This window comes from Ambystoma mexicanum, chromosome 7p (genome assembly GCF_040938575.1).
Source record: "Ambystoma mexicanum isolate Mex_15411 chromosome 7p, UKY_AmexF1_1, whole genome shotgun sequence".
In the NCBI taxonomy this organism is placed as follows: domain Eukaryota; kingdom Metazoa; phylum Chordata; class Amphibia; order Caudata; family Ambystomatidae; genus Ambystoma; species Ambystoma mexicanum.
Genome location: NC_090939.1, coordinates 220,610,255 through 220,634,419, shown reverse-complemented (window position 1 = coordinate 220,634,419; position 24,165 = coordinate 220,610,255). Strand labels below are relative to the sequence as shown.

General features: G+C 50.2%; 1 protein-coding gene across 2 annotated transcripts in view; it reads left to right on the top strand.

Moving 5' to 3' along the window:
• TTC3 (tetratricopeptide repeat domain 3) overlaps positions 1 to 24,165 on the top strand; it is a 2,698,168-nt gene that overhangs the window by 2,251,104 nt on the left and 422,899 nt on the right. For both annotated transcript variants that reach the window (XM_069636090.1, XM_069636092.1), the window contains exon 38: positions 18,005 to 18,101. In XM_069636090.1, the coding sequence (XP_069492191.1) occupies positions 18,005 to 18,101 (97 nt within the window). The remainder of the gene's footprint in view (positions 1 to 18,004; positions 18,102 to 24,165) is intronic.

Genomic DNA, 24,165 nt, shown 5'->3' with positions numbered 1-24,165 from the left:
AATATTATACAGGACGGTAAAGACGCTATGTGCGAATCCCTCCAGACGAGCATTGATTCGGCTGACAGTATCAGCAGAGCAATGGCGGCAAGTACATCAACCAGGAGATTCGCTTGGTTGAGAAAGTCTGCCTTTGCCCCAGATGTGCAAGCCAGGCTCTTGCACATGCCGTTCGATGGCTCTTCTTTGTTCGGGAAAAAGGCGGATGACAGTTTAGAGAAACTGCAAACTTCAAAAGCAGCAGCAAAATCCCTAGGAGCTGCAATCCGTCAGACTCCCTTTCGTCCCACAGGAACCTCTGCGAGGGGCAAGTCCTTTTGCTTCTACTCCGCATTCGGAAGAGGTAGAGGATGTCCGGCTCAAAGGGGACAAAGAAGAACTACCCGAGGTGGACGGGGTAGATATTCAAAAGCCGCAGCAACAGCAGGTGCCTCTTTACCATCGGCATCTGCATCAGCCGCCCCAAAACCACTCTGAGGACTTCCCTCACAGGACACCTGTAGGAGGCAGGTTGACTCAACATCTGGCGGTATGGCAGGCTATCACGTCAGATGCTTGGGCATTGGAAACAGTTGCCCAAGGTTACTGCCTGCCTTTCCTACGTATACCTCAGTCATCCACCGGGGATCAGCTCTCAGAAAGCTCCAGATCCGCTCCTCTTGCAGGAAATTTTGGACCTGCTAGAGAAAGGTGCCATAGAACCGGTACCTGTAGCGGAGAGGAACAAGGGCTGGTACTCCCCTTACTTTCTCATTCCAAAGAAAGACGGAGGACTGAGACCCATCTTGGACTTGCGAGAATTGAACAAATTCCTCAGAAAAGACAAATTCAAGATGGTCACTCTTTCTCAGATCCTCCAGGCCCTTCAGTTCCAGGACTGGTTGGTATCTCTGGACCTTCAGGACGCTTATTTCCATGTGCCTATCCATCTCAAACACAGGAAATACCTGAGGTTCGCAATTGGCAACTCTCACTATCAATTTCGAGTGCTGCCATTTGGGCTGACCTCCGCCCCGAGGGTCTTCACCAAGTTAATGTCGGTAGTGGCTGCAAGTCTAAGGAGGGAAGGGATTCACGTCTACCCCTACCTGGACGATTGGTTGATCAGGGCTGTTTCTTCGGAACAAGCTCAGATCCAGCTAAATCACGTGTGCCACTTCCTTCACAGGCTGGGCTTCTCCCTCAATTTAAAGAAGTCACAAATTATACCATCGCAGAGACTCCAATTCATAGGAGCGATCCTGGACACTTCCCTGGGAAAAGCCTCGCCACCAGAGGTGAGGGCTCAAGATATTCTACAGATGGTTACCAAGTTCCAACATGCCCAACGTCTCCCAGCCTTCGACTTTTTGAGGTTGCTAGGCCTCATGGCATCCTGCATTTTCCTAGTGCCAGAGGCTCGCCTGAGAATGAGATCCCTCCAGTGGGCACTGAGGACTCAGTGGTCACAATTCTCAGGGAGAATGACAGATCTTCTTCAGGTTCCCGGCAGGGTGGCTCGAGACCTTCAGTGGTGGGCCTGTCAGGAGAACATTCTGAAAGGAGAACAGTTTTGGCAACCCTGGCCGGAGATAACAGTAGTCACGGATGCCTCACTCACGGGGTGGGGAGCCCACGCCAACGACTTGACCATCAGCGGTCGTTGGTCTCCATCGGAGTCTAGACTACATATCAACCTGTTAGAGCTGAGAGCCATCAGACTTGCGCTGAAGGCGTTCCTGCCAGCTGTACAAGGGAAGAACGTCCTGATAATGACGGACAACACGGTGGCCATGCATTACCTCAACAAAAGAGGAGGCGTAGGATCACTACCCCTGTGCAGAGAGGCGATGCAGCTCTGGTTTTGGGCAATCCAAGAAGGAATCTCTCTATCGGCAGTTCACCTAGCCCGAGAGAAGAACTTGACAGCGGACGCTCTGAGCAGGCAGAACACAGTCTCCCACGAGTGGGAGCTAGCTCAGGAAGTCCTTCAAGAGATCTTCGCCCTTTGGGGAACCCCTCAGGTAGATCTGTTCGCCACCAGCCTAAACAGGAAATGCGACCTGTTCTGCTCAAGGGAATTTCCCCCGAGAGGAGCTCTGGGAGACGCGTTCATAGTGGACTGGGAGTTTCCGCTTCTGTACGCGTTCCCACCGGTCCCTGTCATTCCTCAAATGATCAGGAGGTTGAGAAGATTCCGGCGAACCATGATCCTAATTGCCCCGGATTGGACCAGGAGAACGTGGTACACGGACCTTCTAGACTTGTCCATCTGCCCTCCAATTCGACTTCCACTCAGAGAGAACCTACTCTCACAGAAGGGAGGTCAGGTTCTCCATCCAGACATCAAAACCCTCAACCTTCACGCTTGGCTTCTGAAAGGCTGAGGTACAAGGATTGGGACCTCCCTGATGATGTTATGGAGGTGTTGCTTTCGGCAAGGAGGCCAGCAACAAAGTCTTTATACCGCTGCCGTTGGAACAGATTTTGCAGCTGGTGTAGAGAACAGAATATCGACCCTTTTTCATGTGGTACACCAATGGTTTTGTCCTTCCTACTATATTTGGCAAATTCAGGCCTTCAAGTTGGCACCATTAAGGGCTATCTCGCAGCGCTATCCATCTTTAAGCGTACTGCGGAAGAACCATCCTATTTCAAATTACCCTTGGTAATACAGTTTCTAAAGGGGTTAACCAATGTCTATCCCCCAAGACCATTCCAAGTTCCCCTATGGGATTTAAACTTAGTACTAACTTTCCTGATGGACACACCTTTCGAACCTCTCCATTCTTGTTCGTTAAGATTCCTTACCCTTAAAACTGTTTTATTAATAGCACTTACATCTGCTAGAAGGGTGAGCGAATTACAAGCTCTTTCTTGTAAACCCCCTCACACAATATTTCACAAAGACAAAGTTGTCCTGCAAGTGAAGCCTAATTTCCTCCCAAAGGTGGTTTCTGAATTCCATATCACTCAGAAGATTACCCTACCATCTTTCTATCCTCCTCCTCACCCGTGGAAAGAGGAAGAGAGGTTACACAGGCTAGACCCTAGGAGGGCTTTAAGTTTTTACATCAGTAGACTAGCCAGGATAAGACAGGCAGACCAGCTGTTTGTAGGTTACGCAGGTCACAAGCTGGGGTTACCAATAACTAAGCAGACCATTTCCAGATGGATCATTCTAGCCATTCTGGAATGTTATAAACTGGCAGGGAAAGAGCCCCCTCAAAACCTTAGGGCTCATTCGACCAGAGGTATTGCAGCTTCATCGGCCCTCAAAAGAGGCGTGCCGGTTAAAGACATCTGTGCGGCCGCTACATGGTCGTCTGTCCATACCTTTACAAGATTTTACAATTTGGATTCCTCCTCCAGTCAAGAGACTAGGTTTGGAAGGGCTGTACTGCATTCTATTCATCAATAGAAGACAGCGTGAAGTCAGTACTCCCTCCTCCGATAATAGAATACTGCTATGGGAGCCTATCTAAGATGAGGAATACGTCGGAGGACACAATCCCTTCGAAGAACAAGTTACTTCTTACCTTGTAACGTTCTTTCGACGGGATGTTCCTCCGACGTATTCCTCATCGACCCTCCCATCCATCCCCGCAGTTCTACTTCCCTTGTTGTTGCAGCTTACGCTCCTTCAGGGTGATTAGTTTAGTCCAGAAAGTATTATTGTGGGCTACAAAACGGAACTGAGCAACGGACGCTGCGCGCGGCCTTTATAGGCAGGATGACGTCGATACGGCGGCTGTCGAGGGACATCGACTCGGAGGACGTCGACGCGCAGCGCCCTCTAGAGAGAGAAAAAAATTTCCGAGGCCAGAAGAGCTGAAAGGAGATATCTAAGATGAGGAATACGTCGGAGGAACATCCCGTCGAAAGAACGTTACAAGGTAAGAAGTAACTTGTTCTTCTTTTGGCTCCGGTCGGGTTTATTCGCCATTTCTTTTTGTTAAAGTCCTTCTTGTGTTTTACTTTGCGTGGCAAACTAGGCTTGCCTTCTTTGTTCACCGCTTTTTGGCAGGCTTCTGGAGAGAAGCCTCCTCTTGGTGCCTGTGTGTCTAGGTAGACTGTATATGGGGAAGGGGTGTAGTCACCCCCTGCACAGGGTATCCTAGGAAACCCAAGTCGCACTTTGCCATGATTGGCTGAGGTGGTTGTCCCGGCTGGACAACCCCCCTACTGCGTGATTGACAGCCACGCTGTGTGAATGGGGGTTTTTGCACATAAAAGGCAGGTCTCTTGGGCTAGAAGTCAGAGTCACCACTGGAACTACAAGGAACCAAAGAGAAGCGGAGAGAACGACAACGGCTGCTGCAACTACTATTCCGTCCCGGCAAAGCCCTGCTGCAGTACTGAGCTATCTAACCTTCAACGACTAAGAGGAGATCCAGTCCGGAGTCGTCTTCCCTTGAGCCTGGTGGGGATAACAGCCCATTTTCTTCAGCCTGAGGTCTCCTTCGTGGTCGAAATCGCTGCACACTGCTGTGGTGGTCCGGATAGCCACCTGCCGAGCCTCTTCTGTTTTTAAGGAGCGCACCTTTGATTCGTCGTTGCTGATGGCGGCTTCATCCCTGTGTGGTGCAGACCCCCCCTTCAGACGTCGTCCTTCACAACGTAGCTCCAGGAATCGTGGGTCTGCAGGAAACCAACAGGAACTACTGCCAGGGCACCAGCTGCACCATTGGAATAAGGTACTGTGTTCTGCTTGAGGAAACTGGGTGAATCCCTTTTCTTCATCTTCAAGGCTTGCCCTCGTCTTCCCTCCTTCTTATAACTTTTGCTTCCGAACATTGACAATATCAAAGTACTCTTGGCTAACGCTGAATCGTGAACTGTCTAACGGTGTGATCTTCGACAACAGGTCTTCGGTGTCACTTAAAGCTGGCTCCAGCCCTTTGACTTTTGAACTCCTGTTTCTGAGTGTTTCTCGATTATGTCTGCCTAACCTAAATATTGCCTGTGATTTTTGCCTCCAACTCCCTCTGGATATCTCAGGTGCTAAGTGTGTTTTTGCCCCGGTAGCATTTCATGTCACAGATAAGCGTTTTAGTAGACCGAACTGTCAAAAAGTGATCGCAATCGAATCCGCGGTATCGTATTTTGTTCATAACACCGGTTCATTCAAACACAGGGTACTTGCCTTGAGACATACTGTACAAAGTGAATTGGTTCGTTGTAGTATATTTAACGTGTGGTTTTGTTTAAAGTTTAATAGACGTGTTGTGTTTATAACTGACGGTTTAAAAATAAATGTACTTATATTTTTCTACCTGAAACCTTGAGTCAGTGTTTGCTTGAGTCACAGTAATTGTGGTCCCTTTGTGTAATCTCTGCTACTGCTCATATACTCTTGAGATAAGCCAGGCTGCTCCGCCACTGCTACCACTATGACATTGTAGTACAGGCTTGTACCAAAGGTAAAACTTGTATTGCCACCTGTAGTCTTAATTGTGTGTAGTGGTCCCTAAGGGCACTACATCCGATTCTGCCTAACAGCGACGTTGAGAGATATTCTCCACGCTCTCGAATTTCAGGACTGGCTGGTGTCGATAGACCTGCAGGGTGCTTATTTCCATGTGCCAATACACCAGAAGCACAGGAAGTTTCTAAGGTTCCTCATAGGAGACAAGCACTATCAACTGAAGGTGCTATCCTCTGCTCCAAGGGTCTTCACCACCAGCTCATGGCGGTAGTTTCGGCTTGCCTCAAGAGATCCGGGGTCCAAATGTGCAGTAAAAAAGTTTAAAACTGCTGCTATTCAGGCAAAATCTGCCTACTTTAATAATCGCATTGCTCAAGCACAATCTAGCTCCAAGGAGCTTTTCTCGATCCTTCCTCTTCTCGTGTTGCTTGATGACCTGGGTGTCCTGTATACTAATTAAGTGGACGACACCAAGGTCATCCTGAACTCTCTGGCTCTTATTCTGCTGATTCAAAGGCTATTTCTGCCATCTACTCTGTCATTCACTCTTGGATGATTAAAAACTCAATGGCCTTGAACGCTGACAAAACTGAGATCCTTATAGCCGCCTCCACTCACATGCTAAAGAATATTTCAGCAGACAACGCCTCATTTCTGATCGCCAGTATGTCCATCCTAGTTGTTCAAAGCGTAAAGACACTCAGTGTCACTATCGACGCTGAACTCTCTATGCGCTCTCATGTGGCCAAAACTCATGCCTCTTGTGGCTGGATCAATAAGCAACTCTGCTGATTGTGCCCTTTTTTTATTTGTCAACAATATGTCTCTCCTTGCTTCCGCCCTATTCAACTCAAGACTTGACTATTGCAACAGTCTTCTGGCAGGTACCCAAAACGGCGCGGTTAGAGCTGTGCTTGGTGTGGCAAGGCGCAACTCCATCACCGAAGCCCGAAAAAATTGCACTGGCTTCCCATCAAGCACAGGGTCTCCTTCAAGATACTGATACTTACGTTCAAATGCCTGAACACCACGGCACCCAGCTATCTTGCAGAACGTATTCAACGATATGTCCCAGGACGAGAACTCGGGTCTGCTGAACAGGCCAGGCTCTGTCAACCTCGCTTTTGTCTTGTTAAATTTGGAAAAACACATTTCAATGTCATTGCTCCACTTTTATGGAATTCTCTCCCACTCTACATCAAGTCCTCCACCTCCCTGGCCGACTTTAAAAAGAACCTGAAGACCTTCCTTTCACTGCTCCCTGGGTCTGTTTATCTCTGATTTCATCTTTCAACTTGTTTCTGTCTGTCGTGTTTTGTTTCATGTGCGCCGCGGGGCCTGCGTGCGATTGGCACTATATCAAGAATTAAAATAAATGTATTCCCATACCTTTACGACTGGCTGATCGGGGGAAGTCAGCAGGGCAAATTTGGTCCCATCTGAATGACACCTGCCTACTACTGCACAAGCTGGGCTTCTTTCTCAACTTGAAGTCCCATCTGACACCAGTTCAGCGGCTTCAGTTCATCGGAGCAGTCCTAGACACTCAGGTAGGGAAGGTTTTTCCTTCCGAAGAGAGAGTCTGCAATATAGCACAGAGGGGGCATTGGTTTCACAACCACGCCACCCTACCAGTGGCTTACTTCCTCCACCTTTTCGGTCTCTTTGCCTCCTGTATTGGTATAGTGCCAGAGGCCAGGCTGTGCATGAGGTCCCTTCAGTGGCTACTGAGGGACCAGTGGTCTCATTATCTGGGAGCACTCACGGATTAACTCTGTGTCCAGCTTGGTAGTCCGCGAACCCAGCTGGTGAAACACGCGCAGCAATCTCATGGCGAGGGAACTCTTCTGGCCTACTTGGCCTCTGGCCCGAGTGGTCACGGATGTGTCTTTGAAGGGTTGTGGTGCTCAATGCAAGGATTTTCAGGTGAGCAGCCACTGGTCTCCATCAGAAGCCCTGTAGCACATCAACATGCTGGAAATAAGGGCCATCAGGTTAGCCCTGTGGGCCTTTGCCCCGTCTCTCAGAGGGAAGCATGTCCTTGGCCTGACAGACAACACTGTGGCCATGCATTACCTCAACAAGCAGGGTGGTGTGCATTCCCTCCTCCTCTGCACAGAGGCGGTACAGCTGTGGTTCTGGTTACTGGAGAACCAAATCTCGGTTTCGACAGGGACAGATAACACTTTGGCGTATGCTCTGAGCAGGCAAAGCACAGTCTCACGCCAGTGGGAATTGTTCCAGGAAGTCCTAGAGGATGTCTTCGCACTCTGGGGTACCCCAGCAGTGGATCTGTGCACCACGGAGTCCAACAGGAAGTGCGAACACTGGAGGCGGCTTTTCTGGTGGACTGGACCTTCCCTCTCCACTACACCCCCTCACCCCCTCTTCCTACATGCGTGACTCTTGAGAGGATGAGGTATGATGACTGGGACCTTTCTGAGGAGGTACTTGAGGTGTTGCTAGCTGCACACAGACCACCTACACGATCTCTGTATGCGTGCAGGTGGAGAAGATTTGAGGTGTGGTGTAGGGAACGCAAGATTGACCCCATCTCTTGCCCCACCACTACAGAGATGGAGTTCCTTCTGTCACTAGCCTCATGGGCCTTCAGGTTACCACAGGCAAAGGATATTTGGTGGCCTTGTCTATGCTCAAAGGTACCTGGACCCAAGGTTCTTTCTTCACTATTCCGGTCATGGCTCAATTCTTGAAGGGTTTTCTCAATACATTTCGCCAACTCCCTTTGTTTGAGATTGGGATCTTGATCTGGTTTTGACCTACTTGATGGTGGCTCCGTTTGAGCCCATCCACATATTTGCCACCTCCAGGCTTTCAAAGAGGTGCGCCTTCCCTTTGTACAGCACCTTAAGTACATGCTCATATACCCAGCCAGGCTTAAGTCCCAGCTGACGGAGCCTCTCCTTAGTGGGAACAAACATGTTCCTTCTCCTTTGCACCAGTGGCGTGTAATCAGGATATATGGCAATCTTGGAACTGCCCCTTTGTATTTTCCAGGCTTCTCTGGAATACTGCAGGATCACCTACCTGTCCTTAAAGTTCAGGACCCTTGCAATTACGGGTCGTGGATGGAATCCTGACGGCAGCTCTTCTGGAGAGATCAATGGGCCCCTCTCAATTGTAAAGCCTTGGGACAGCCTCCAGGGCCCACCTCCTGCAGTATCAAGTTCTCGATGTAGGACATTGGGTCCATACCCTCTGCACCTTCCGGCAGGCTGAGCACTCAAATGTTGTTTCTGCGTGACCTGCCATCTGCGTCTTCAGCATGCAGTTCCGGGTCAGCGTTCCTCGCCTCCAAAATCTTCCTCCTTGACTCCAGGTCCACAGTGGAAGTGACTGTATCCTGCACCAGCGACTCTGTGGCCGTGACCATCTCCGCCAGCGAGCGTACATCTTTCCGTAGAAGTTTTACATCAACTTTAACCTCCTCAATTTTGTTCTCTAGGGAGGATAGCATGGCTGCAATGGCAGCCAGGATTTTATCTTCCTAGGGCCCCTTCTGTACCACCAGTGACTCCAGGTGCACCTCTCCTCTCCTCCCTCCGCCCTCAGACAGAGCAGGTTCTCGCTCTCCCCCCCATGGTTTGAAAAGGATTCCATAATCGTGCCCTTTCCCTTCTGTTTGGAGGACGGCATGTGGACAAAGGCGCTTGAGTAGTACTTCTTTCAGCGCACAGGGCGGTAGTAAACAATAGGAGTAGTTGGGTTACAGGCAGAGGGATGCTATGAGTGAAACCACCTCCCCAGCAGGTGCAGGCCAGATAGCAGCAGTGTGAGACCCCTGCAGTAATTACTCCTCGGCACCTTCAGCTGTCATCCAAAGTGTTTGGGTGTGGAACACGGGCCTACAGTGTCCCGAGGATGTCAGTACTGCTAAGCAGCCCTCAGCAAGGGCATAATCCTAAGCTGAATGTGTGGGTGGTGTAAGGAACTCATGGTGGCAACAGTAAAGACAGACACAAGTGATCACAGTCCAAGGGTGTTTATTGAACAATTACTGCAGGGTGGAAAAACACCTAAGCTAAACGTAAATCTAAGATGGGAGCAGGCGTCGACCATCAACTGAAACATAAGGCATTCCTAGTTGTGTTGCCAAAATAAAAGGGCCTATACTAAGAAAAACCTATTGCTGATTCCTTACAACTAATTATAGAAAGAGTGTGGGATATGGTTTCAATACAAAGGAAACAGTGTTCAAATAATAAGTCAGGATGTGATTGCCTTGTGGTCTCCCTTCCACATGATTTTAGCATGGGACAAGGTGGAACTTTGGAGCACAGCGCACACTGGAGCCTTCCCAGCATGAGCCGATAGTTCCTTTCTAGCTGGCACAGCACATGCTCGAGCCTTCTCTGCACAAGCTGACAGTTCGGTTCCAGCTATCCGGTTCTTCGATGCTAAAGTTTCTTTTTAATAAAAGTCTCTTTCCTTCGAGACCTGATGTATTCAACAAACAAACTCAAAGTTCTGCTTCACGTAGACTTTGGGCGACAGCTTCACCTCTGGGTCCCCCTCTTCCGGGTGCAGACCCTTCACACTATCGTATTCAACAAATTCACAAGACAGTTCCCTTCTCAGTGAAATTTGTGTGATAACTTTCCACCCCTGGATCTCCCTCGGATCCCAAAGGGGGGGGGCACTTTCCTTCCCCTTGTCTTGCAATACTTCTTGCTTCATACATTTGAGGTGAGTATATGTCACCCCTTGGTCCCCCTCATCTGGGTGAAGACCCCTTTTGAATATTTGTCTATGTTCTCAGCCTCCCTTTTCTGGGTTCACTATGGCTTTGCACAAAGACAGCTCACTTTTTGAACTTTCAGCAGTTTTAATGTCTTTTCAAACAATTCTCGTGTACATCCCTCTGCCAGGTTCAATTTGGTCAACGCACTGTTTCTCTGGACTTTAGAATTTGCCCCCTCATCAGCATCCCTCTACCGGGTTCACTCTTGCCAATCTTTATGGAACACAGTTCATGTATTAATGCTCACCATGCAGGATTCACGTCCCTTAGCTTTCTCAATCATCTGCCGGTCAAAGACTTTTGACGGTACAGAGGGATTGACAAGACCCCTGTATGACCACTTTGACCTATCTTCGCCTCTTCCTAAGGCCTTCTTGTTATGTTAGTCTTTCTACCATTGTATAATCGCCCAGTGTTTCCTGCTTGAGCACCCACGTGGTGCCGGCCTCATCTGTTGCTGGCTTTCCCCTTTGTTTCTCAATCGTATCTTTTAAAAGTTCAAATTAGCCTTTGGCTACTTTCGTTTAAAACAGTTTGGTTTCTTATTGATACTCCCCTCGACTCACCGGCTGTGACGAACCTCTTGGCTTTGGAGTTGAGGTTGGTACCACTGAGACACGCATGTCTCCCCAGCTTGGTTATCAGCAGAGGAGGGTCTCATTTACTGCAGACATCTGCTGCAATTCACGCTGGCTTTTGTTCACGGTCTTACGTTTCCATCTGCAGAGTTTTCACGGGGCTGGACCGGAAAAGGGCAAGGTCACTTCTCTCATTGTCACCCTCTTGGTATTCGCCGTCGTTTGCCTCCTCTTGAACTGCCGTGCTGAGTTAGCCTTCATGTCGTGCAGTCTGCCTTGCTCCTCTTGTGCTCCACCTTTTATCCCTGTGGGGAAAGGAAAGGGCCAGCAGGTGTGGGTGATTCAGGTCAAATGTCGGTTGCAGTGGCCATTTTGACTGTGAAGTCGTGCCGAGGCAGCTCTGATGTTTCACCTTCCAGAAATCTGATTCACGTCGGACAAACGCTGCACATATAGGTCTAGGTCGCTGCAGTAGGAGTCTGGGCAATTTAGCATGCTAACCTTTGAGTTAGCACCGCAGTCAGGAGCACTGAGAGGATCAGAATGGGAGCTCTTGCCAGGCACGTCATCACTACATGGAATCTGGCCAAGCCTCCCCTGGCAGTTCTTCTGCAAAAGAATGTGTACAGTTCAATGTCCATCCAACTTAAAGATAACCCAGGTCCCCATTCTCCTGGAGGGATCCTCTTCCTGGATTTCTGGCTTCACTTGTTTTTACAATAAAGTTCTTTACCAAATCATCTGTGGAATTCCTCTTCCCCCAGTGCATAGCACAAAAACAGTGTTCTTTTCCACTAACCTGCCAGACCTTGTCTGGTTTACTCGCCTGCCAGATTTGATTTCCACAACCTCTAACTTCAGAGATTCTAGTGTTTTGGGCTTCAGTCCTCTGGTTATCATTTTTCCTGTATTCATGTGGGTCATTGACGCTCATGTATTCTACTGGTGGGCTTTCCCTGTTCACATCTGGGTCCCAGTCCCTGTTCCGTTGACTTGGTGGGATCCTTATCCTTCGTTACCTAGTGTGCGAACCTGGTATACTCCCCCGCCAGGTATTGTCCCTTCTAGGTGTACTCCCAATGATCGTATCTGTCTTTCTGCCTCTTTTGTTATTTACTTGTGTCCCTCGGGACGTGTTTATCTGTTTCACACTGTTCGATTTATATTGTATGGTCTCTCACCCCCTTGTGCCCTGTGGTGTGTTCTTATTGGATTTCTAAAGTGTGTCAATTTGACTGCTTCCCTTTTCATCCCCTTGTAATCTTCGTGGTGTTTTCATAAAGTTTGCAGGTTGTATTATATGATATCTTCTCTTTCTCACCCCCTTGGGCTTTTCTGTGTGTTTTCATGAGCTCCTTCAGCTCCCTCACAGCACCCTTGACCAGCCCAGCCCTTTCCCTAACTTTGGGTACTCTTGGGGCAGCCTATGGTCTCTTCTGGGGTTGGAGCGCTACTTCCTCACCCCCGCTGTGCTCGGCATCCTTCTCCGCGTGGCTCTGCAGCACTGGTGTCTCTATTTTGGGTGGTCTTCGTTGGACTTGCTTCCCATGTATCTGCCACCAATCAGGTCTGCCTCGTTCAGACATTACGCATCCAATCTTCTGGTTCCTCGGAACGGGACCAGCGTCTCCTTCCCCGTTCCTCCAGGGCTGGTTGCTTGACAACCGATTAAGTCCGTCTTCCCTTTTTTTTTCATTGGCTGTGCCTTTGGGCAGATGCACCGCGTGTTGGTTCTGTGGTGGACCTTTGCCTCCTTGCTTCATGTTCCTCGTCAGTGATGTTTTGCATCAGGCATCCTCTTCTCAGTTTTTTTAAGGGTGTGCTCTATTTAACCATAACAAATAGTGGTGTGGGGGACCAAAGGGACTTGAATGGGGGTTAAGGAAGACGGGGGCACCAAAGGGTTGGATGAATACTGTGTTCTCCCAGGGCCATTGTCACCATTACCATGAAGGATTTCCCCTCCCATGAGATCCACCTACTGAGTACCACCCCCAGGGGGACAATCGGGTAACGGCCTCACCTTCTTGAACTCATGGAAAGGGGCCTCCCCATTGAAGATGTGACAATACCCTGGGATTCGCCACACTATGGATAAGCAGTCAAGTAGTTCAGGATTAAAAATGTCAAATTGCCAGTCAATAGCCAGCCATAAAAGCTCACTCTCTACCTCAATGCCACACGTAGACACAGAACACAATTTTTTCCCCAGCATGGGTCTGGCATGGATTCACATGCTCATGAATATTCCCTGTCATCAGGCTGGGAATCCTCTGTAAAAAAGAAAAGCAGTTTCGCTTTAGCCTGAACACTGCATTTCTCCCCTATAACCAATCACTGTCCTTTGGGTCATATTGCCCCCATCCAATGGCATTTGTCTCCCTAAGCTCCACCCCTGGTGGCAATCTTCAGTTATTTACCGCACGTTTCAGTGTTGGGAGTCCTCTCACCTTGCTCTTCGAGTATTTTGACTGTTTTTCAAGTTTTTTCAGATATTTTTCTCTCCGATTCTATACATTGTCTACCTTTGTTTGTCTACCGGCAGCAGGGGTCCGTTGTCGCCGAATATCTACGTTCAACGCTAGATCCTTCTCTTCAAGTTTTGGAAGGCCCAGGCTTGGGCCTACTTCGCACCTCGACCATGTTAAGAGGAGTCTCTTCGAACCCTGTGAGAAATGTGGAATGTGGAATATGGAACGTCTACTTCGAGGATCGGCACCTGAAGTGCCTGTACTGCCTGCACCCAGACCACGATAAGGATAGATGCAAGATCTGCCGCAGATTCCCAGCTAAGACAAAGTGGAACCGCTATCAAAGGTTGGTGGTGTAGCTCAAAGAGGGTAAGGCCTCTGACTCGGCCTCCGGACGCAGTCCTGCCTCGTCCAGGACCGGCTGGTCCAATGATCGTACTCAGTCTGAAAAGAGGTCAAGGTGCTTTCAGGATGCCCCTTCGCAGTGGATCCAAAAGAAGGCTAAACACCACGCTGCTGATCCCGCAATAGTCACCACGACCGCCACTCCTAGTTCAGGCAGAGCCCGGCCCATTCCCTGTCCCCATCTCCGTCCACAGTGAGCCTGCCAGTTGCTGGGGTACCTTCCACGGGGATGTCATTGACCTGTCAAAGCACAGATCTTCATCCAAGGACAAGGCCATGAAGGGGAGGTCTTCGATTGGGCCATCAAAATCCCTGCCGACGTTAACATCATCAACCAAGGCTACAACTGCTTCATCTTCCAAGACATCCACCTACGGCTCCGTCGACGACCACGACCCAGTCGACGACATTGCCTGCATCCACTTCGACGGCTCGTCAATGACCATAACTACTTCGAAGGGGGACCCTACAACTACCGTGATTTCTAAAGTCAAGACGACAGCAACCCCAGGACTGGCTCTGCCTCCACGCCTCTGGCTGCTGCTGCTCTGTCAATGCCCACCGCAAATGCACCCATTAGGGTGCAGGGGCTCATCGTCGCCTCCTTCCCGAAGGATTCAGGTAAGACCAAGGAGCAGCTACCTCCCACGGAGTTCCTCCCCAGGCCTGTCAAGGTGTCCCTGACAGTGCCGATGGGGTCTCCAGTGGGGTCCCCACACATCTATACAACCTCTGACGACCATTTGCCCGAGGACTACAATTCAGACCATGAGGGATGCATTGGGCCCCTGTCCAGTGAAGGGACGCCTCGGAGAGAATCTGATCTTCTGTTTTGGCCCACCAACACGTTTCAGCCCGGAACCGTCGCCAGCTACTCCATTCACACCTCAGCCAGAGACTTGTCACTGGATATTCCGACTACTCTCATCACCTTAGTGTTGGAGATACAGCAGAAGTTGCCCGCTGCCCCTGGCCCTGTTCGCAGCCCTCATAGGCCACCGGCTAGAAGTCCTACAAGGCCAAGTCATCTACCTAGTGCTACCGGGCCAAAGCAGCAACCTAGTCCTGCAGGGCCGAAGCGCCATCACGGCCGAAGTCGCCCCAGAGGCTGCTAACTCTGGTGGTGGAGGAGCCAGCACGCACTGCCACGGGTACCGACACGGACACTACACCGGCTCATACCAACGAGTACGACAACTATGTCCTGGCAGACGTGGAGCTGCTGAGTGCCGACGAGCCCACCAGGGCCTTGCCACCGGATGAAGCTGGCTCTTTTCACGCTATGATTTCCAGGGCCTCTGTTCTCCTCAATTTGGTGCCGGAGGAGAAGGATGAGGGGTTTCTCTTACAATGCCGGGAGTCCTCACGGAAGACAGTCATGTCAATAACTCTGCTGGATGATGTCTGGAAGGAAGGTTTGGCCCTGATGAAGACACCATGTACCACAGCTCCCTCCTCCCCCCTTCCCCCAAGAGAGACAGGCTGGAGAAGTACAGTGTCCCAGTCTCAGCTCCCAGGTGCTTGGGATCGCAGCCTTCTCCAAACTCTGGGGTGTCTGCTGCCGGCAGGAAGCGATCGTCGAATCAGTCATCGTCTTCCATGGTGCCCTCGGACCAGGAGGGGAAGAAGTTTGATACGGTAGGCAAGTGCCTTATTTACAAGGACGGACTTCACAGTCAAGGCTGCCACTGTCCTGGCCATCCTGTCTCGCAACGACTGGGAGCTGTTGTATAAGCTCGGGCCCATTTTGGACTTTCTGCCAGAGGACAAGAAGGTTGAGGCCCTGGCACTGTTCCAGGAAAGTGAGGCAGCCTCGGACCATACCATCACAGTGGTGCTGGACATTGCGGGTTCCGCCAGATTGGCAATGTGGTGGCCCTCTGACGCCAAGGCTGGCTGAAGGCCACTAACTTCAGGGCGGACATCCAGTCCAAGGTGGTGGAAATGCCCTTTAATGGGGACAGTCGGTTTGGCAAGATGGTGGACAAATCGCTGCAAACAATTAACAGATAGGGAGACAATGCGCTCGCTGGGGACGCTACAGCAGAGGAGCTCATCCTTTCTGTCCTCAAGAGGGAGGTCCAGCAGGTCCTCCAAGAGGTATAACACCCTCTATTAATCCTCCCATTCCATGGCCCAGGAAGCCTACAGGGACTGTTTGCAGACCTAAGGCAGTGGAGCACAGTGTCGACTTTGATCAAAGTCCAGGACTCGGGCACCCTAGCAGGCTTGAATCTGCCGTGAATCCGGGCCCCCACTTTCACACTGCATAGGGTGGCCGGCTAGCAAACGTCAAGTGGAAGACTATCACCACGGACAAATGGGTGCTGGACTTTCTTCATCAGGGGCACGGCTTGGAATTCCAACACAGGTGTCCTCGCATTCCTCCTGTGGCGCGTCAAGAACTAAACGTGGCCCACTACTGCAAGAGGTTCAGGCCATGCTAAGAAAGGAGGCGATAGAGTCCGCGCCTCCGGGGCTCCAGAGTGTACTCAAGATACTTTCTGGTACAGAAAAAATCAGGAGGATGGTGGCCAATCCTAGACATAAGGCGCCTTAACAAGTATTTGAAGTCCCAAAAGTTCAGGATGGTCATGTTGCAGCACATGTTCAACTAGCTGGAGGAGGGGGATTTCCTGGAGATCTTGGATCTGGAGGGCGCCTACTTTTATGTCCCCAATCATCCAAACCATCGAATGCTCCTGCGGTTCATGATCCAGGGATGGCACTTTCAGTTCAAGGCCATTCCCTTCAGCTTCAAATCGGTGCCAAGGATGTTCACAAAGTGTTTTACTCCAGTGGTGGCGCATCTAGGCCTCAAGAATACACAGGGTCTCCCACTGATAACGTTTCACTAAGGGGCTGCCCTAAGCCATCCCACCAATCACGTTCAAGGCAGCTCACAAAGGTTCTGGCTGCCAGTCAATCAGGCGTGCCCTAAAAACCACAAATAAGGGTGCTTTTCAAGGTTCAAATGAGCCCAGGAATGCCAAACAGCCATTTTTGTCTTTCCACATCATGACTTTGGCAGTGCAGCAAAAGAACAGTAGTGGTACCAGAATTACTTCTACTTTTACTGAACCTTCAATTCTGGCAATGTGAAGGATACACTTTCGGCACTTGGTTGGATTAATCGCCTCCACATTAGTGCTAAAAATTGGAGCAATTTCCACTGGAAAATTAACTTCTGTAGTACTTCCTCCCAGATCCCCATTAGTTCCTATGAACTCTGAAAATGAGGATCAACTCTGCCATTGTGGCACTTGTAATTGAGAAGATTTTTCACGATTAGAAATGGCAACACTGGAATTAACACCAAACTTCAAATGTTGCCCAATGTCTCCAGGGTGAATCAGTATGATGTTGGTGACTAGTTACTCATTGGGGTTGCTGGCCCCAGAAAGGAAAAGCAATTTCTAAACAAACTATTTTTAGATGTATTGTGCTATTCATAAGAACATGCTGTGAAATAGCACACAAGGTATTCCAGGAGGATTTCAAGCTTTCATCTCACTCGGAGGGCACAAAACTAGTAATGGAATCTCAAACCGTATGTGAATCTATGAAAGATACCAATGCTACAGATCAGGAGTTACAGGTTAGTAACTTATTCCTTATGCTTTATAGAGGGGGCGTCCTGTTAGTGGAGTTCTGCCAAACCACTAAGTAGGCCTGTTTGCTTACCTTCATGAAACATTCTTTTGAATTTCCTCACTGGGGAAGATGCTAGGGTTGGGTGGTCAGTGTTGCAAAACTTACTTTTAAGAGGTGGTCACCTGCCCATCAGCCACTTGATTGGTCAGCGCCGTCACCCAGGGTGCTAATGAGACATACAAACATCTGAAATGCAGTTTTTTTCCAGGATCATTATGAGCAGCAGGAACCATCAAACATTAGCAACCTGGGTGGCTGCGCTGGCCAATCAAGTGGCTTAGAATGCGGCTGTACTGTATGGTCAAGCCCGTGTTCCGAGCTGCTTGGGCAGCCAGTGCCACCGTCCCTTCACTTCCCTCTAACCAATTAGCACCCGTGTCGTTTTCTTGCACGTCCGACCCCACGTAGTGCTGCTTTCAGGAAATCTGTTTTCATGTTAACGAACGTGCAGGAAAGGTACGTTTATTTTCTTTCTTTCAAAAAAAGTAACCATTAGCACCTGTGTAGGAAACTACATGGGTGCTAGTGGCGATATGCCCCTCAGTTGCATGCCAACCCTTTCCGTAAATGCACTTTGGCGGCGGGCTGTTAACTCCAGGGTCAGCTTGCTACCACGGGCATATCGCCTCAATATGGTCTTGGTTTAGAATGCTGCTCATCGTTTGGGAGTATCTAAGAGAGTAGAAATTCTGGAAGTAAATGTGTTTTTTGTTTTTTTTCTTTACAGTAACAAGTTTGCAAATGAGAAAATGAAACTAGAAGAAAATATTAAGAAAGGCAGAGATAACCTACTAGAAAGTACCAAAAGAGCTGTTGATTCAGAGGTAAGTGCTTTCCGGTAGGGTCTATATTTTGTAGTACTCATACATCCTGTTCCCTTTCCTCCATCCTTATGGGCGTCCCCTAGCGTGGACATGGTATCGGAACCTTTTGACAGTGAAAAAATGAGCTTCCCCCTAAATTTACTCTAGCGCGTGGGGGAGTGACCCCAGGCGTAGGCACGCCCACTAGGCCCCATCCTCCGTTGTCTAACCTCAGTCCCTTTTATCTGCTTGCACAGTATCAATGGGTCAGCTTTTGCAGGCCTCTCTTTTTTCGGGATTCGCTTGCTTCTACTTCCTATTTTTCTAATCTACCTTACTTTGGTGCCTCGCATTCACTGGCCGCGGAGGCTCCTCAAGGTGCGCCTCATGCAGCCATTCCTTCCTGGTGTCTGACCCCTGTGCACTTTGATTGTTGTGCTTGGGGCCCGACCACCGTTGGGATGTGAGCGTGGCTGCAGCGCCCTTGCTCTGTGTTCTTTGAAGAACCATCTTTTCTGCTGGAGGGACATTTTCAACATTTGCTGCCTGGACACATAAAGGACTTTGTCTCCAAATCTTTGCGGCGCAACAAGGTTAGTCACCTGTTCAATAAAGCACCCCAGCCCAGTGATTCCTTCCAAGGGCCACCTTCTGGGAGGGGCCTCCCAGGCTCTTCTACCGCAGGTGAACCCGAGGCCATAAAGGTTACTGGCGCACCGAGGGGCTCGAGCCCTCCCGGGTCTGCCTCTGAGGGGCTCTGTAGCTCTTAGGCCACAACAGAGTTTGAGGGGCATTCTGGCTCTGGCTTGTGAAAGCGGGCAGGGTCTTTTTCAAGCTCCTCGACTAGCTGTCCCTGCACCGAGGACAGAGCGCCTACCGAAGGGGTCTGCAAGCTCGCGGGCCAATGTCGGAGGGCTACCAGTTGTCCGACTGAGGGTGCCACACCTTCCGGAGTCCACTCCAAGGTCCCTGAGGCTCGAGCGGGAGCAACCTTGCTGTCATGTGTCCTCAAGATGAAGGCCAAGACTGTGGCACCACCCTTCAGGCCTGATTCAGCTCAAGAGGAAAGGCACAGTCTCCAACAGGAGGTCCGGGCTCCTCCTAGGTCTTCTTCCAAGTCTGCGGTCAATCCACCCAGGCCGGATTTGAGCCCGATGTTATCCCCTGCATACCTCTGTAGCCCTCATTGGAGTGGGCAGTGCAAGGAGGCATTAGCCCCATCCCTACTGGGGCCAGGCAGGCTTGGTCCGATTGGTCTCCTCCTGGGGACCAGTTTGCTAGTCATCGTGGGGTTACCCCCATCTGGTTGTCAAGCGAGCAGAGCCTTTCAGGCTGTCTAATGCCCCCGTAGGCCCAGGATCAACCATGTGCCCCAAGTGCTTTGGAGGGCCGGCCTCCTCGGCAGAGCCAGTTAGCGTGAGAGGACTGCTTTTTTGAGCGTTTTCTATTGCTCGTGATATCGCAACAGATGGTGTGCTACCTTGGGGACGTGCCTACAGAGACATGAGATAAGGATGTACCTCTGTGGTGCTCCTGCAGATCCTTTATGATCCTGGGTGAAAGATATATTTTGAGCTGGATAAAACACTTCAGGTTGTAACTATGGATGCATGAAGGCACATGGAGCACTGGGATCGTGTTTTCACCATTGGCTGAATCACAGTTTAAGAATTGTGGACTGAAGAAGCGAAGCAGAGACCTGTCGGCACAGAAACAAAAAGGTGGAGGATGGAGAACAAAGAGCTGAGTCGATGAGCAACGGCGATTGAAGCGAGGTGGCCAGGTCGCAGAAGGATCTCGTGGGCCCCCTGGCTGGCAGGACTAGAGCGGAAAGCAATAATACAGATCAGTGCTGTAGTGTCCAGAAGCCCTTGCCGAGATGTGAGCGCAGACTGGTGGCTGGAGGCGAAGAATCAGAGCTTACAAGGATGAGAGGCGATCCGGGGGAGCGAGAGCCTCGCACCGGAGCCTCCGACAGCACAGGAGTTGCGATAACAACTTATAAGGAGCATAAGAAAGGGCAGCGATCACTTTGTTCCAGTCGTTCTCCGCAAACGTGAAGGCGTACGTGAGACTGCTGAAGGACTGGCACAGTGTGCGAACCGGGATATAAAGTATTCATAAATGGAACTGAAACCATGCTACTAAAAGGAACCCGATCCTGGACGTAGCAGCAAGCTGTGTGATCGCACAGGACATGAGGGGTGAAGATACTGTTTACTGGTGCGCTACCTTAAGGACCTTATTTGGGATGTGATTCCCCAGATGCTACCTCCCAGGCCTCCCCTGCTGGGTACTCCTCCACAGCCGCCGGCCGCTCCATTCCCGGTCCCTGCGGTCTTACCGCCACCTCTGCCTCATGCCCCCATGCTTCCTCCACCTCCCACTCTTCCTACCGCAGATTCTCTACCCCAGGCTCTGCCTGTCCAGGACTCAAGCCCTCAGGAGGTCTCCCTGGACGCTCAACGGGACCCTGCTTCTTCCCATGGTCAGAATGACACTGATGACGAAGCGGATAAGGATGAAGGCTCTGCCTCTCAAGGCCTTTCATGAGGGGCTCCAGGGGATGGAATACTTGGGTCTCCCCCCCCAAACGGAGCAGGCTCAACAGAAGTGGGTTTTCCAGTCATGCCAGAGCCTGGCGGATGTCCTCTTCCAGTTAGATATTTCACTCAACCTGAAGAAGTCCCAACTAGTCCCATCTCAGTCCCTTCTTTTCCTGTGGGTCAGGTGGGATACCATAGCTCAGAGTTTTCCCTACTCCAGAACGGCTGAGCATTCCTTCTATTCTTCACCCGGACCTACACTGGTGGCTCCACAATGTCATGGTGGCAGGGGGGTGCCCTGTTTTCTCCCATGGAGCCCTTGCTTGTAGTGACCATGGACTTGTCCCTCCAGGGTTGGGGGGTGATGCTAGCTGTTAGGCAGAAACCTGTGCAGTTCCCTCTGGGACCACTGCAAAAGATTTAGGACTACAGGTGTTTGGCAGTAAACCCACTTGGTAGCAGTCTGTACCACACAGATTCACTTGGTAGCTGTGGCTGAGCAGTCAGACTTCCCTCAAGAAGAGTTAGGCAGTATACAGAGTATTCACAATAGGTCAAAAGAACATGGTAGAACAAGTAAACACTGACCAGAGCTTGGTGTAAAAGAGATATAATTATTTATTTAAAACCACATCTAGAAAAACACACAGGCACTAATAGTAAGCAATTCAAAAACATGGTCACTAAAAGATATAAACTCCCTTAGAAGAATATTAGACAAGTCTTAAGTAAAACCCCACTTATTTTCAGACAGCGGTGAGCGCTTAACGCAGATGGCACTCTAATAATTCGTTTTTAAAAGGGAGAGAAAAGCAGAGAATAAATCGAAACAGATCCCAACACTTTTTCCAGAACACAACAAAAGAGGAGGGCAAAGTAACACTGTGAGTTTAGAGTCAGTAGGTCGGATCCACTTTAAGAGGATCAAACTAATTGTGTCCAAGGTCAAACAGTTGCAGTGCACAAAAGTCTTGAAAAGGTTCAAAAAGAGTTGGACCAAAGAAAGGGACCAGTTAGAAGGTCAAGGCGGCCAGCCCAGTCCAGAAGGTTAAGGGATTATTGTTACCTTGTAGCAATCTTTAGAAAGGGAGGCCTGGCGGACACGGTACCTTAAGGTGACGAGAATACTCCAGTGGGGGCAGTTGTTCCTGGCAGCGGATGCAAGTCAGTGCTTCGTCCGGGGGAAGAGAGGACCTCGTCGGGGAGGAAGACAGGAGTCCGTTGCACTGCCAGGGAAGAAACCAGCCGTGGAGTTTCTCAGGTAAAAGGAGCGGTCCTTTAGTTCGCGGTACAGTGGTAAGTGGCTATCCGGTTGCCGGGGTGCTTGGCACAGGCAATGTCATGATCTCTGCTTCCAAAAGGTCAGGGTTTTCCCAACTCCCTTGGAAGCAGATCCATAACCCAGGTTCCGAGTGCCAACCAGTCCCAATTGGGACCTTTTGGACCCAGTCCTGGCGCCAGTGGCACCAGGCTCATAAATATGCCCAGTCCCAGCGCTGGAAGCGCCGGGCTCATAATGCTTGGGTGGACTTACCAGCAGCAGGCCATGCTGCTTACTTGCCTGTAAGTTGAGTCTCTGATCCTCTTCTGTTTGGAACTACTTTTCCTGTTGGGTGGGGCAGGAGCCACTCCCTAGATTCAGAACACTGGAACTCTTCTGGAAAGCAGGACCTCTTTTCTTACCTAGGCGTGGCTGTGGAAGGAGACACCTAAGCACTACAGGAGGCTATTTAAACCACACCCGATGGATGAATCTTGCTTTGCGTTATTCTGCATCCTCAGCAGCAGAACGCTCATCGTGTCTTCTGCATCTGATCCTGGGCCTAAGGAAAAAGGCTTACCATTCTGAATCCAGTCTTCAGCAACACCTATAAGGACAAGAAAGAACAGGTTAGCATTACGGTCTTCAGTGACAGCTCTTCACTTACCTGGTCCATCGGCTGTCACCAACGCCTCGCGCTGCATTCCGGCATCTGAAAGACAAAGGCTTACCTACTCTTCGTGCGCTCCGGAGGTCTTCACACTGCATTCCGGCATCTGAAAGACAAAAGCTTACCAACTCTTCGCACGCTCCGGAGGCCTTCGGCGCTGCATCCCGCATCTGAAAGACAAAACAAGGTGCGTTTAAAGACATTGGGGAACTTTAATACTCACGTGCCATTGCTCCTTTTCACATCTAACCCAGTGGGTATTCCGGCACCCTGCAGCCGCCCCGAACTTGTACCTGCAAAATAAAAAGACAGTTAGAGCGCATCGTGAAGAAGGCAACAAGCGCTTACTTACGTGCTTCCAGGCGCTTCTATTCATCACACGGGCTCCATCTTCAACTCACTTCAGCCCGCCATCCGCCATCGCCGGAACCCTGCAAAACAAGAGACATCATTACTAAAGACTTTAAAGACATTAGAATTACTCGAAACTTACCGTTCGTGCAGTAAACGACGGACAGCAGTCCTCTGAAGTCAAGAGGCCTGCTCCCCTTATCCAGTGAAGAAACTGGTTACAGCACCCTGCCTCGAGGCAGATGGAGAGCACGGCGTTCACTTACCTAAGGTGAGAGCGTTAACCTTTGGGGTTCTACAGGAGAAGAGAAAGGGAAGAAGAGAGAGACATTCAATAACCCAGTTCATTAATCCCACATTTTCTATCTGCAGACATCTTACCCTTCGAGCCAGACATACAGTGCACAGAGGTCCAGCCCAAAGAGCCAGCCGTGTGTTACACATCACCTTTGAAGATACGGTATACGCCCAGTCAAGACCGGCGCCTCTACGGGAATCAGGTGAGCGTTACAGGCAATTCGACCACTAGCCGGTCTGGGGTGCGAAGAGAAGAAGGTAAACTGGTTGTGCCCACCAGTCAGGGGAAGAAGCCTCTCCAGCCGGGAGATCTTCTCTGTCGTCAGGAAGTGGTGAGTCGGTTCCGCAGGGCTCCACCAGTGGTGTCGTCGTGGTAGGTCGGCTCAGCTTCTCCCTCGTCGGATTCTCAGGTCATGTGGCGACTTCTGAAGTTCCAGTCCCCAAAGCCCTGCTTTTATGCAGCATACCCCCATTCACTCAGCCTAGCTGTCAATCAAACATGCTAAGTGGTGAGACGGCCGGCTCACCACTTGGGCCAATCACACAAGAGTGCGACTTGAGTTACCAAGGTAAATCAGTCCAGGGTGCCTAAACCCCCTCCGACCCCCCCTGTGGTACCCAGACAGAGTGGCACCACTTTTGGAGGCTTCTGTGGAGAAACCCGCCAAAAAGTGGAACAAAGGGCTCGACTTGGGTTGGAGTCACAGAAGAGAGCACAAACGCCATTTTAGAATGGAGTCCTGGCAAAAAATACCAACTGGTGAATTAATATTAAATACATAAACCGGCGGTATGTTCTAGGCTATGAGAATTAAATAATTAAAGTTGGTAGCCTCGAACAATGGGAAAATCCCATAGGGATATATTCGCGGTCGAATATAAAAAGTAGTATCCACTGCTACCAGCCAAAACTCGATCAGGGGGGACGGAGACGTGCCCCCTCGACTAACAGACCCTGGG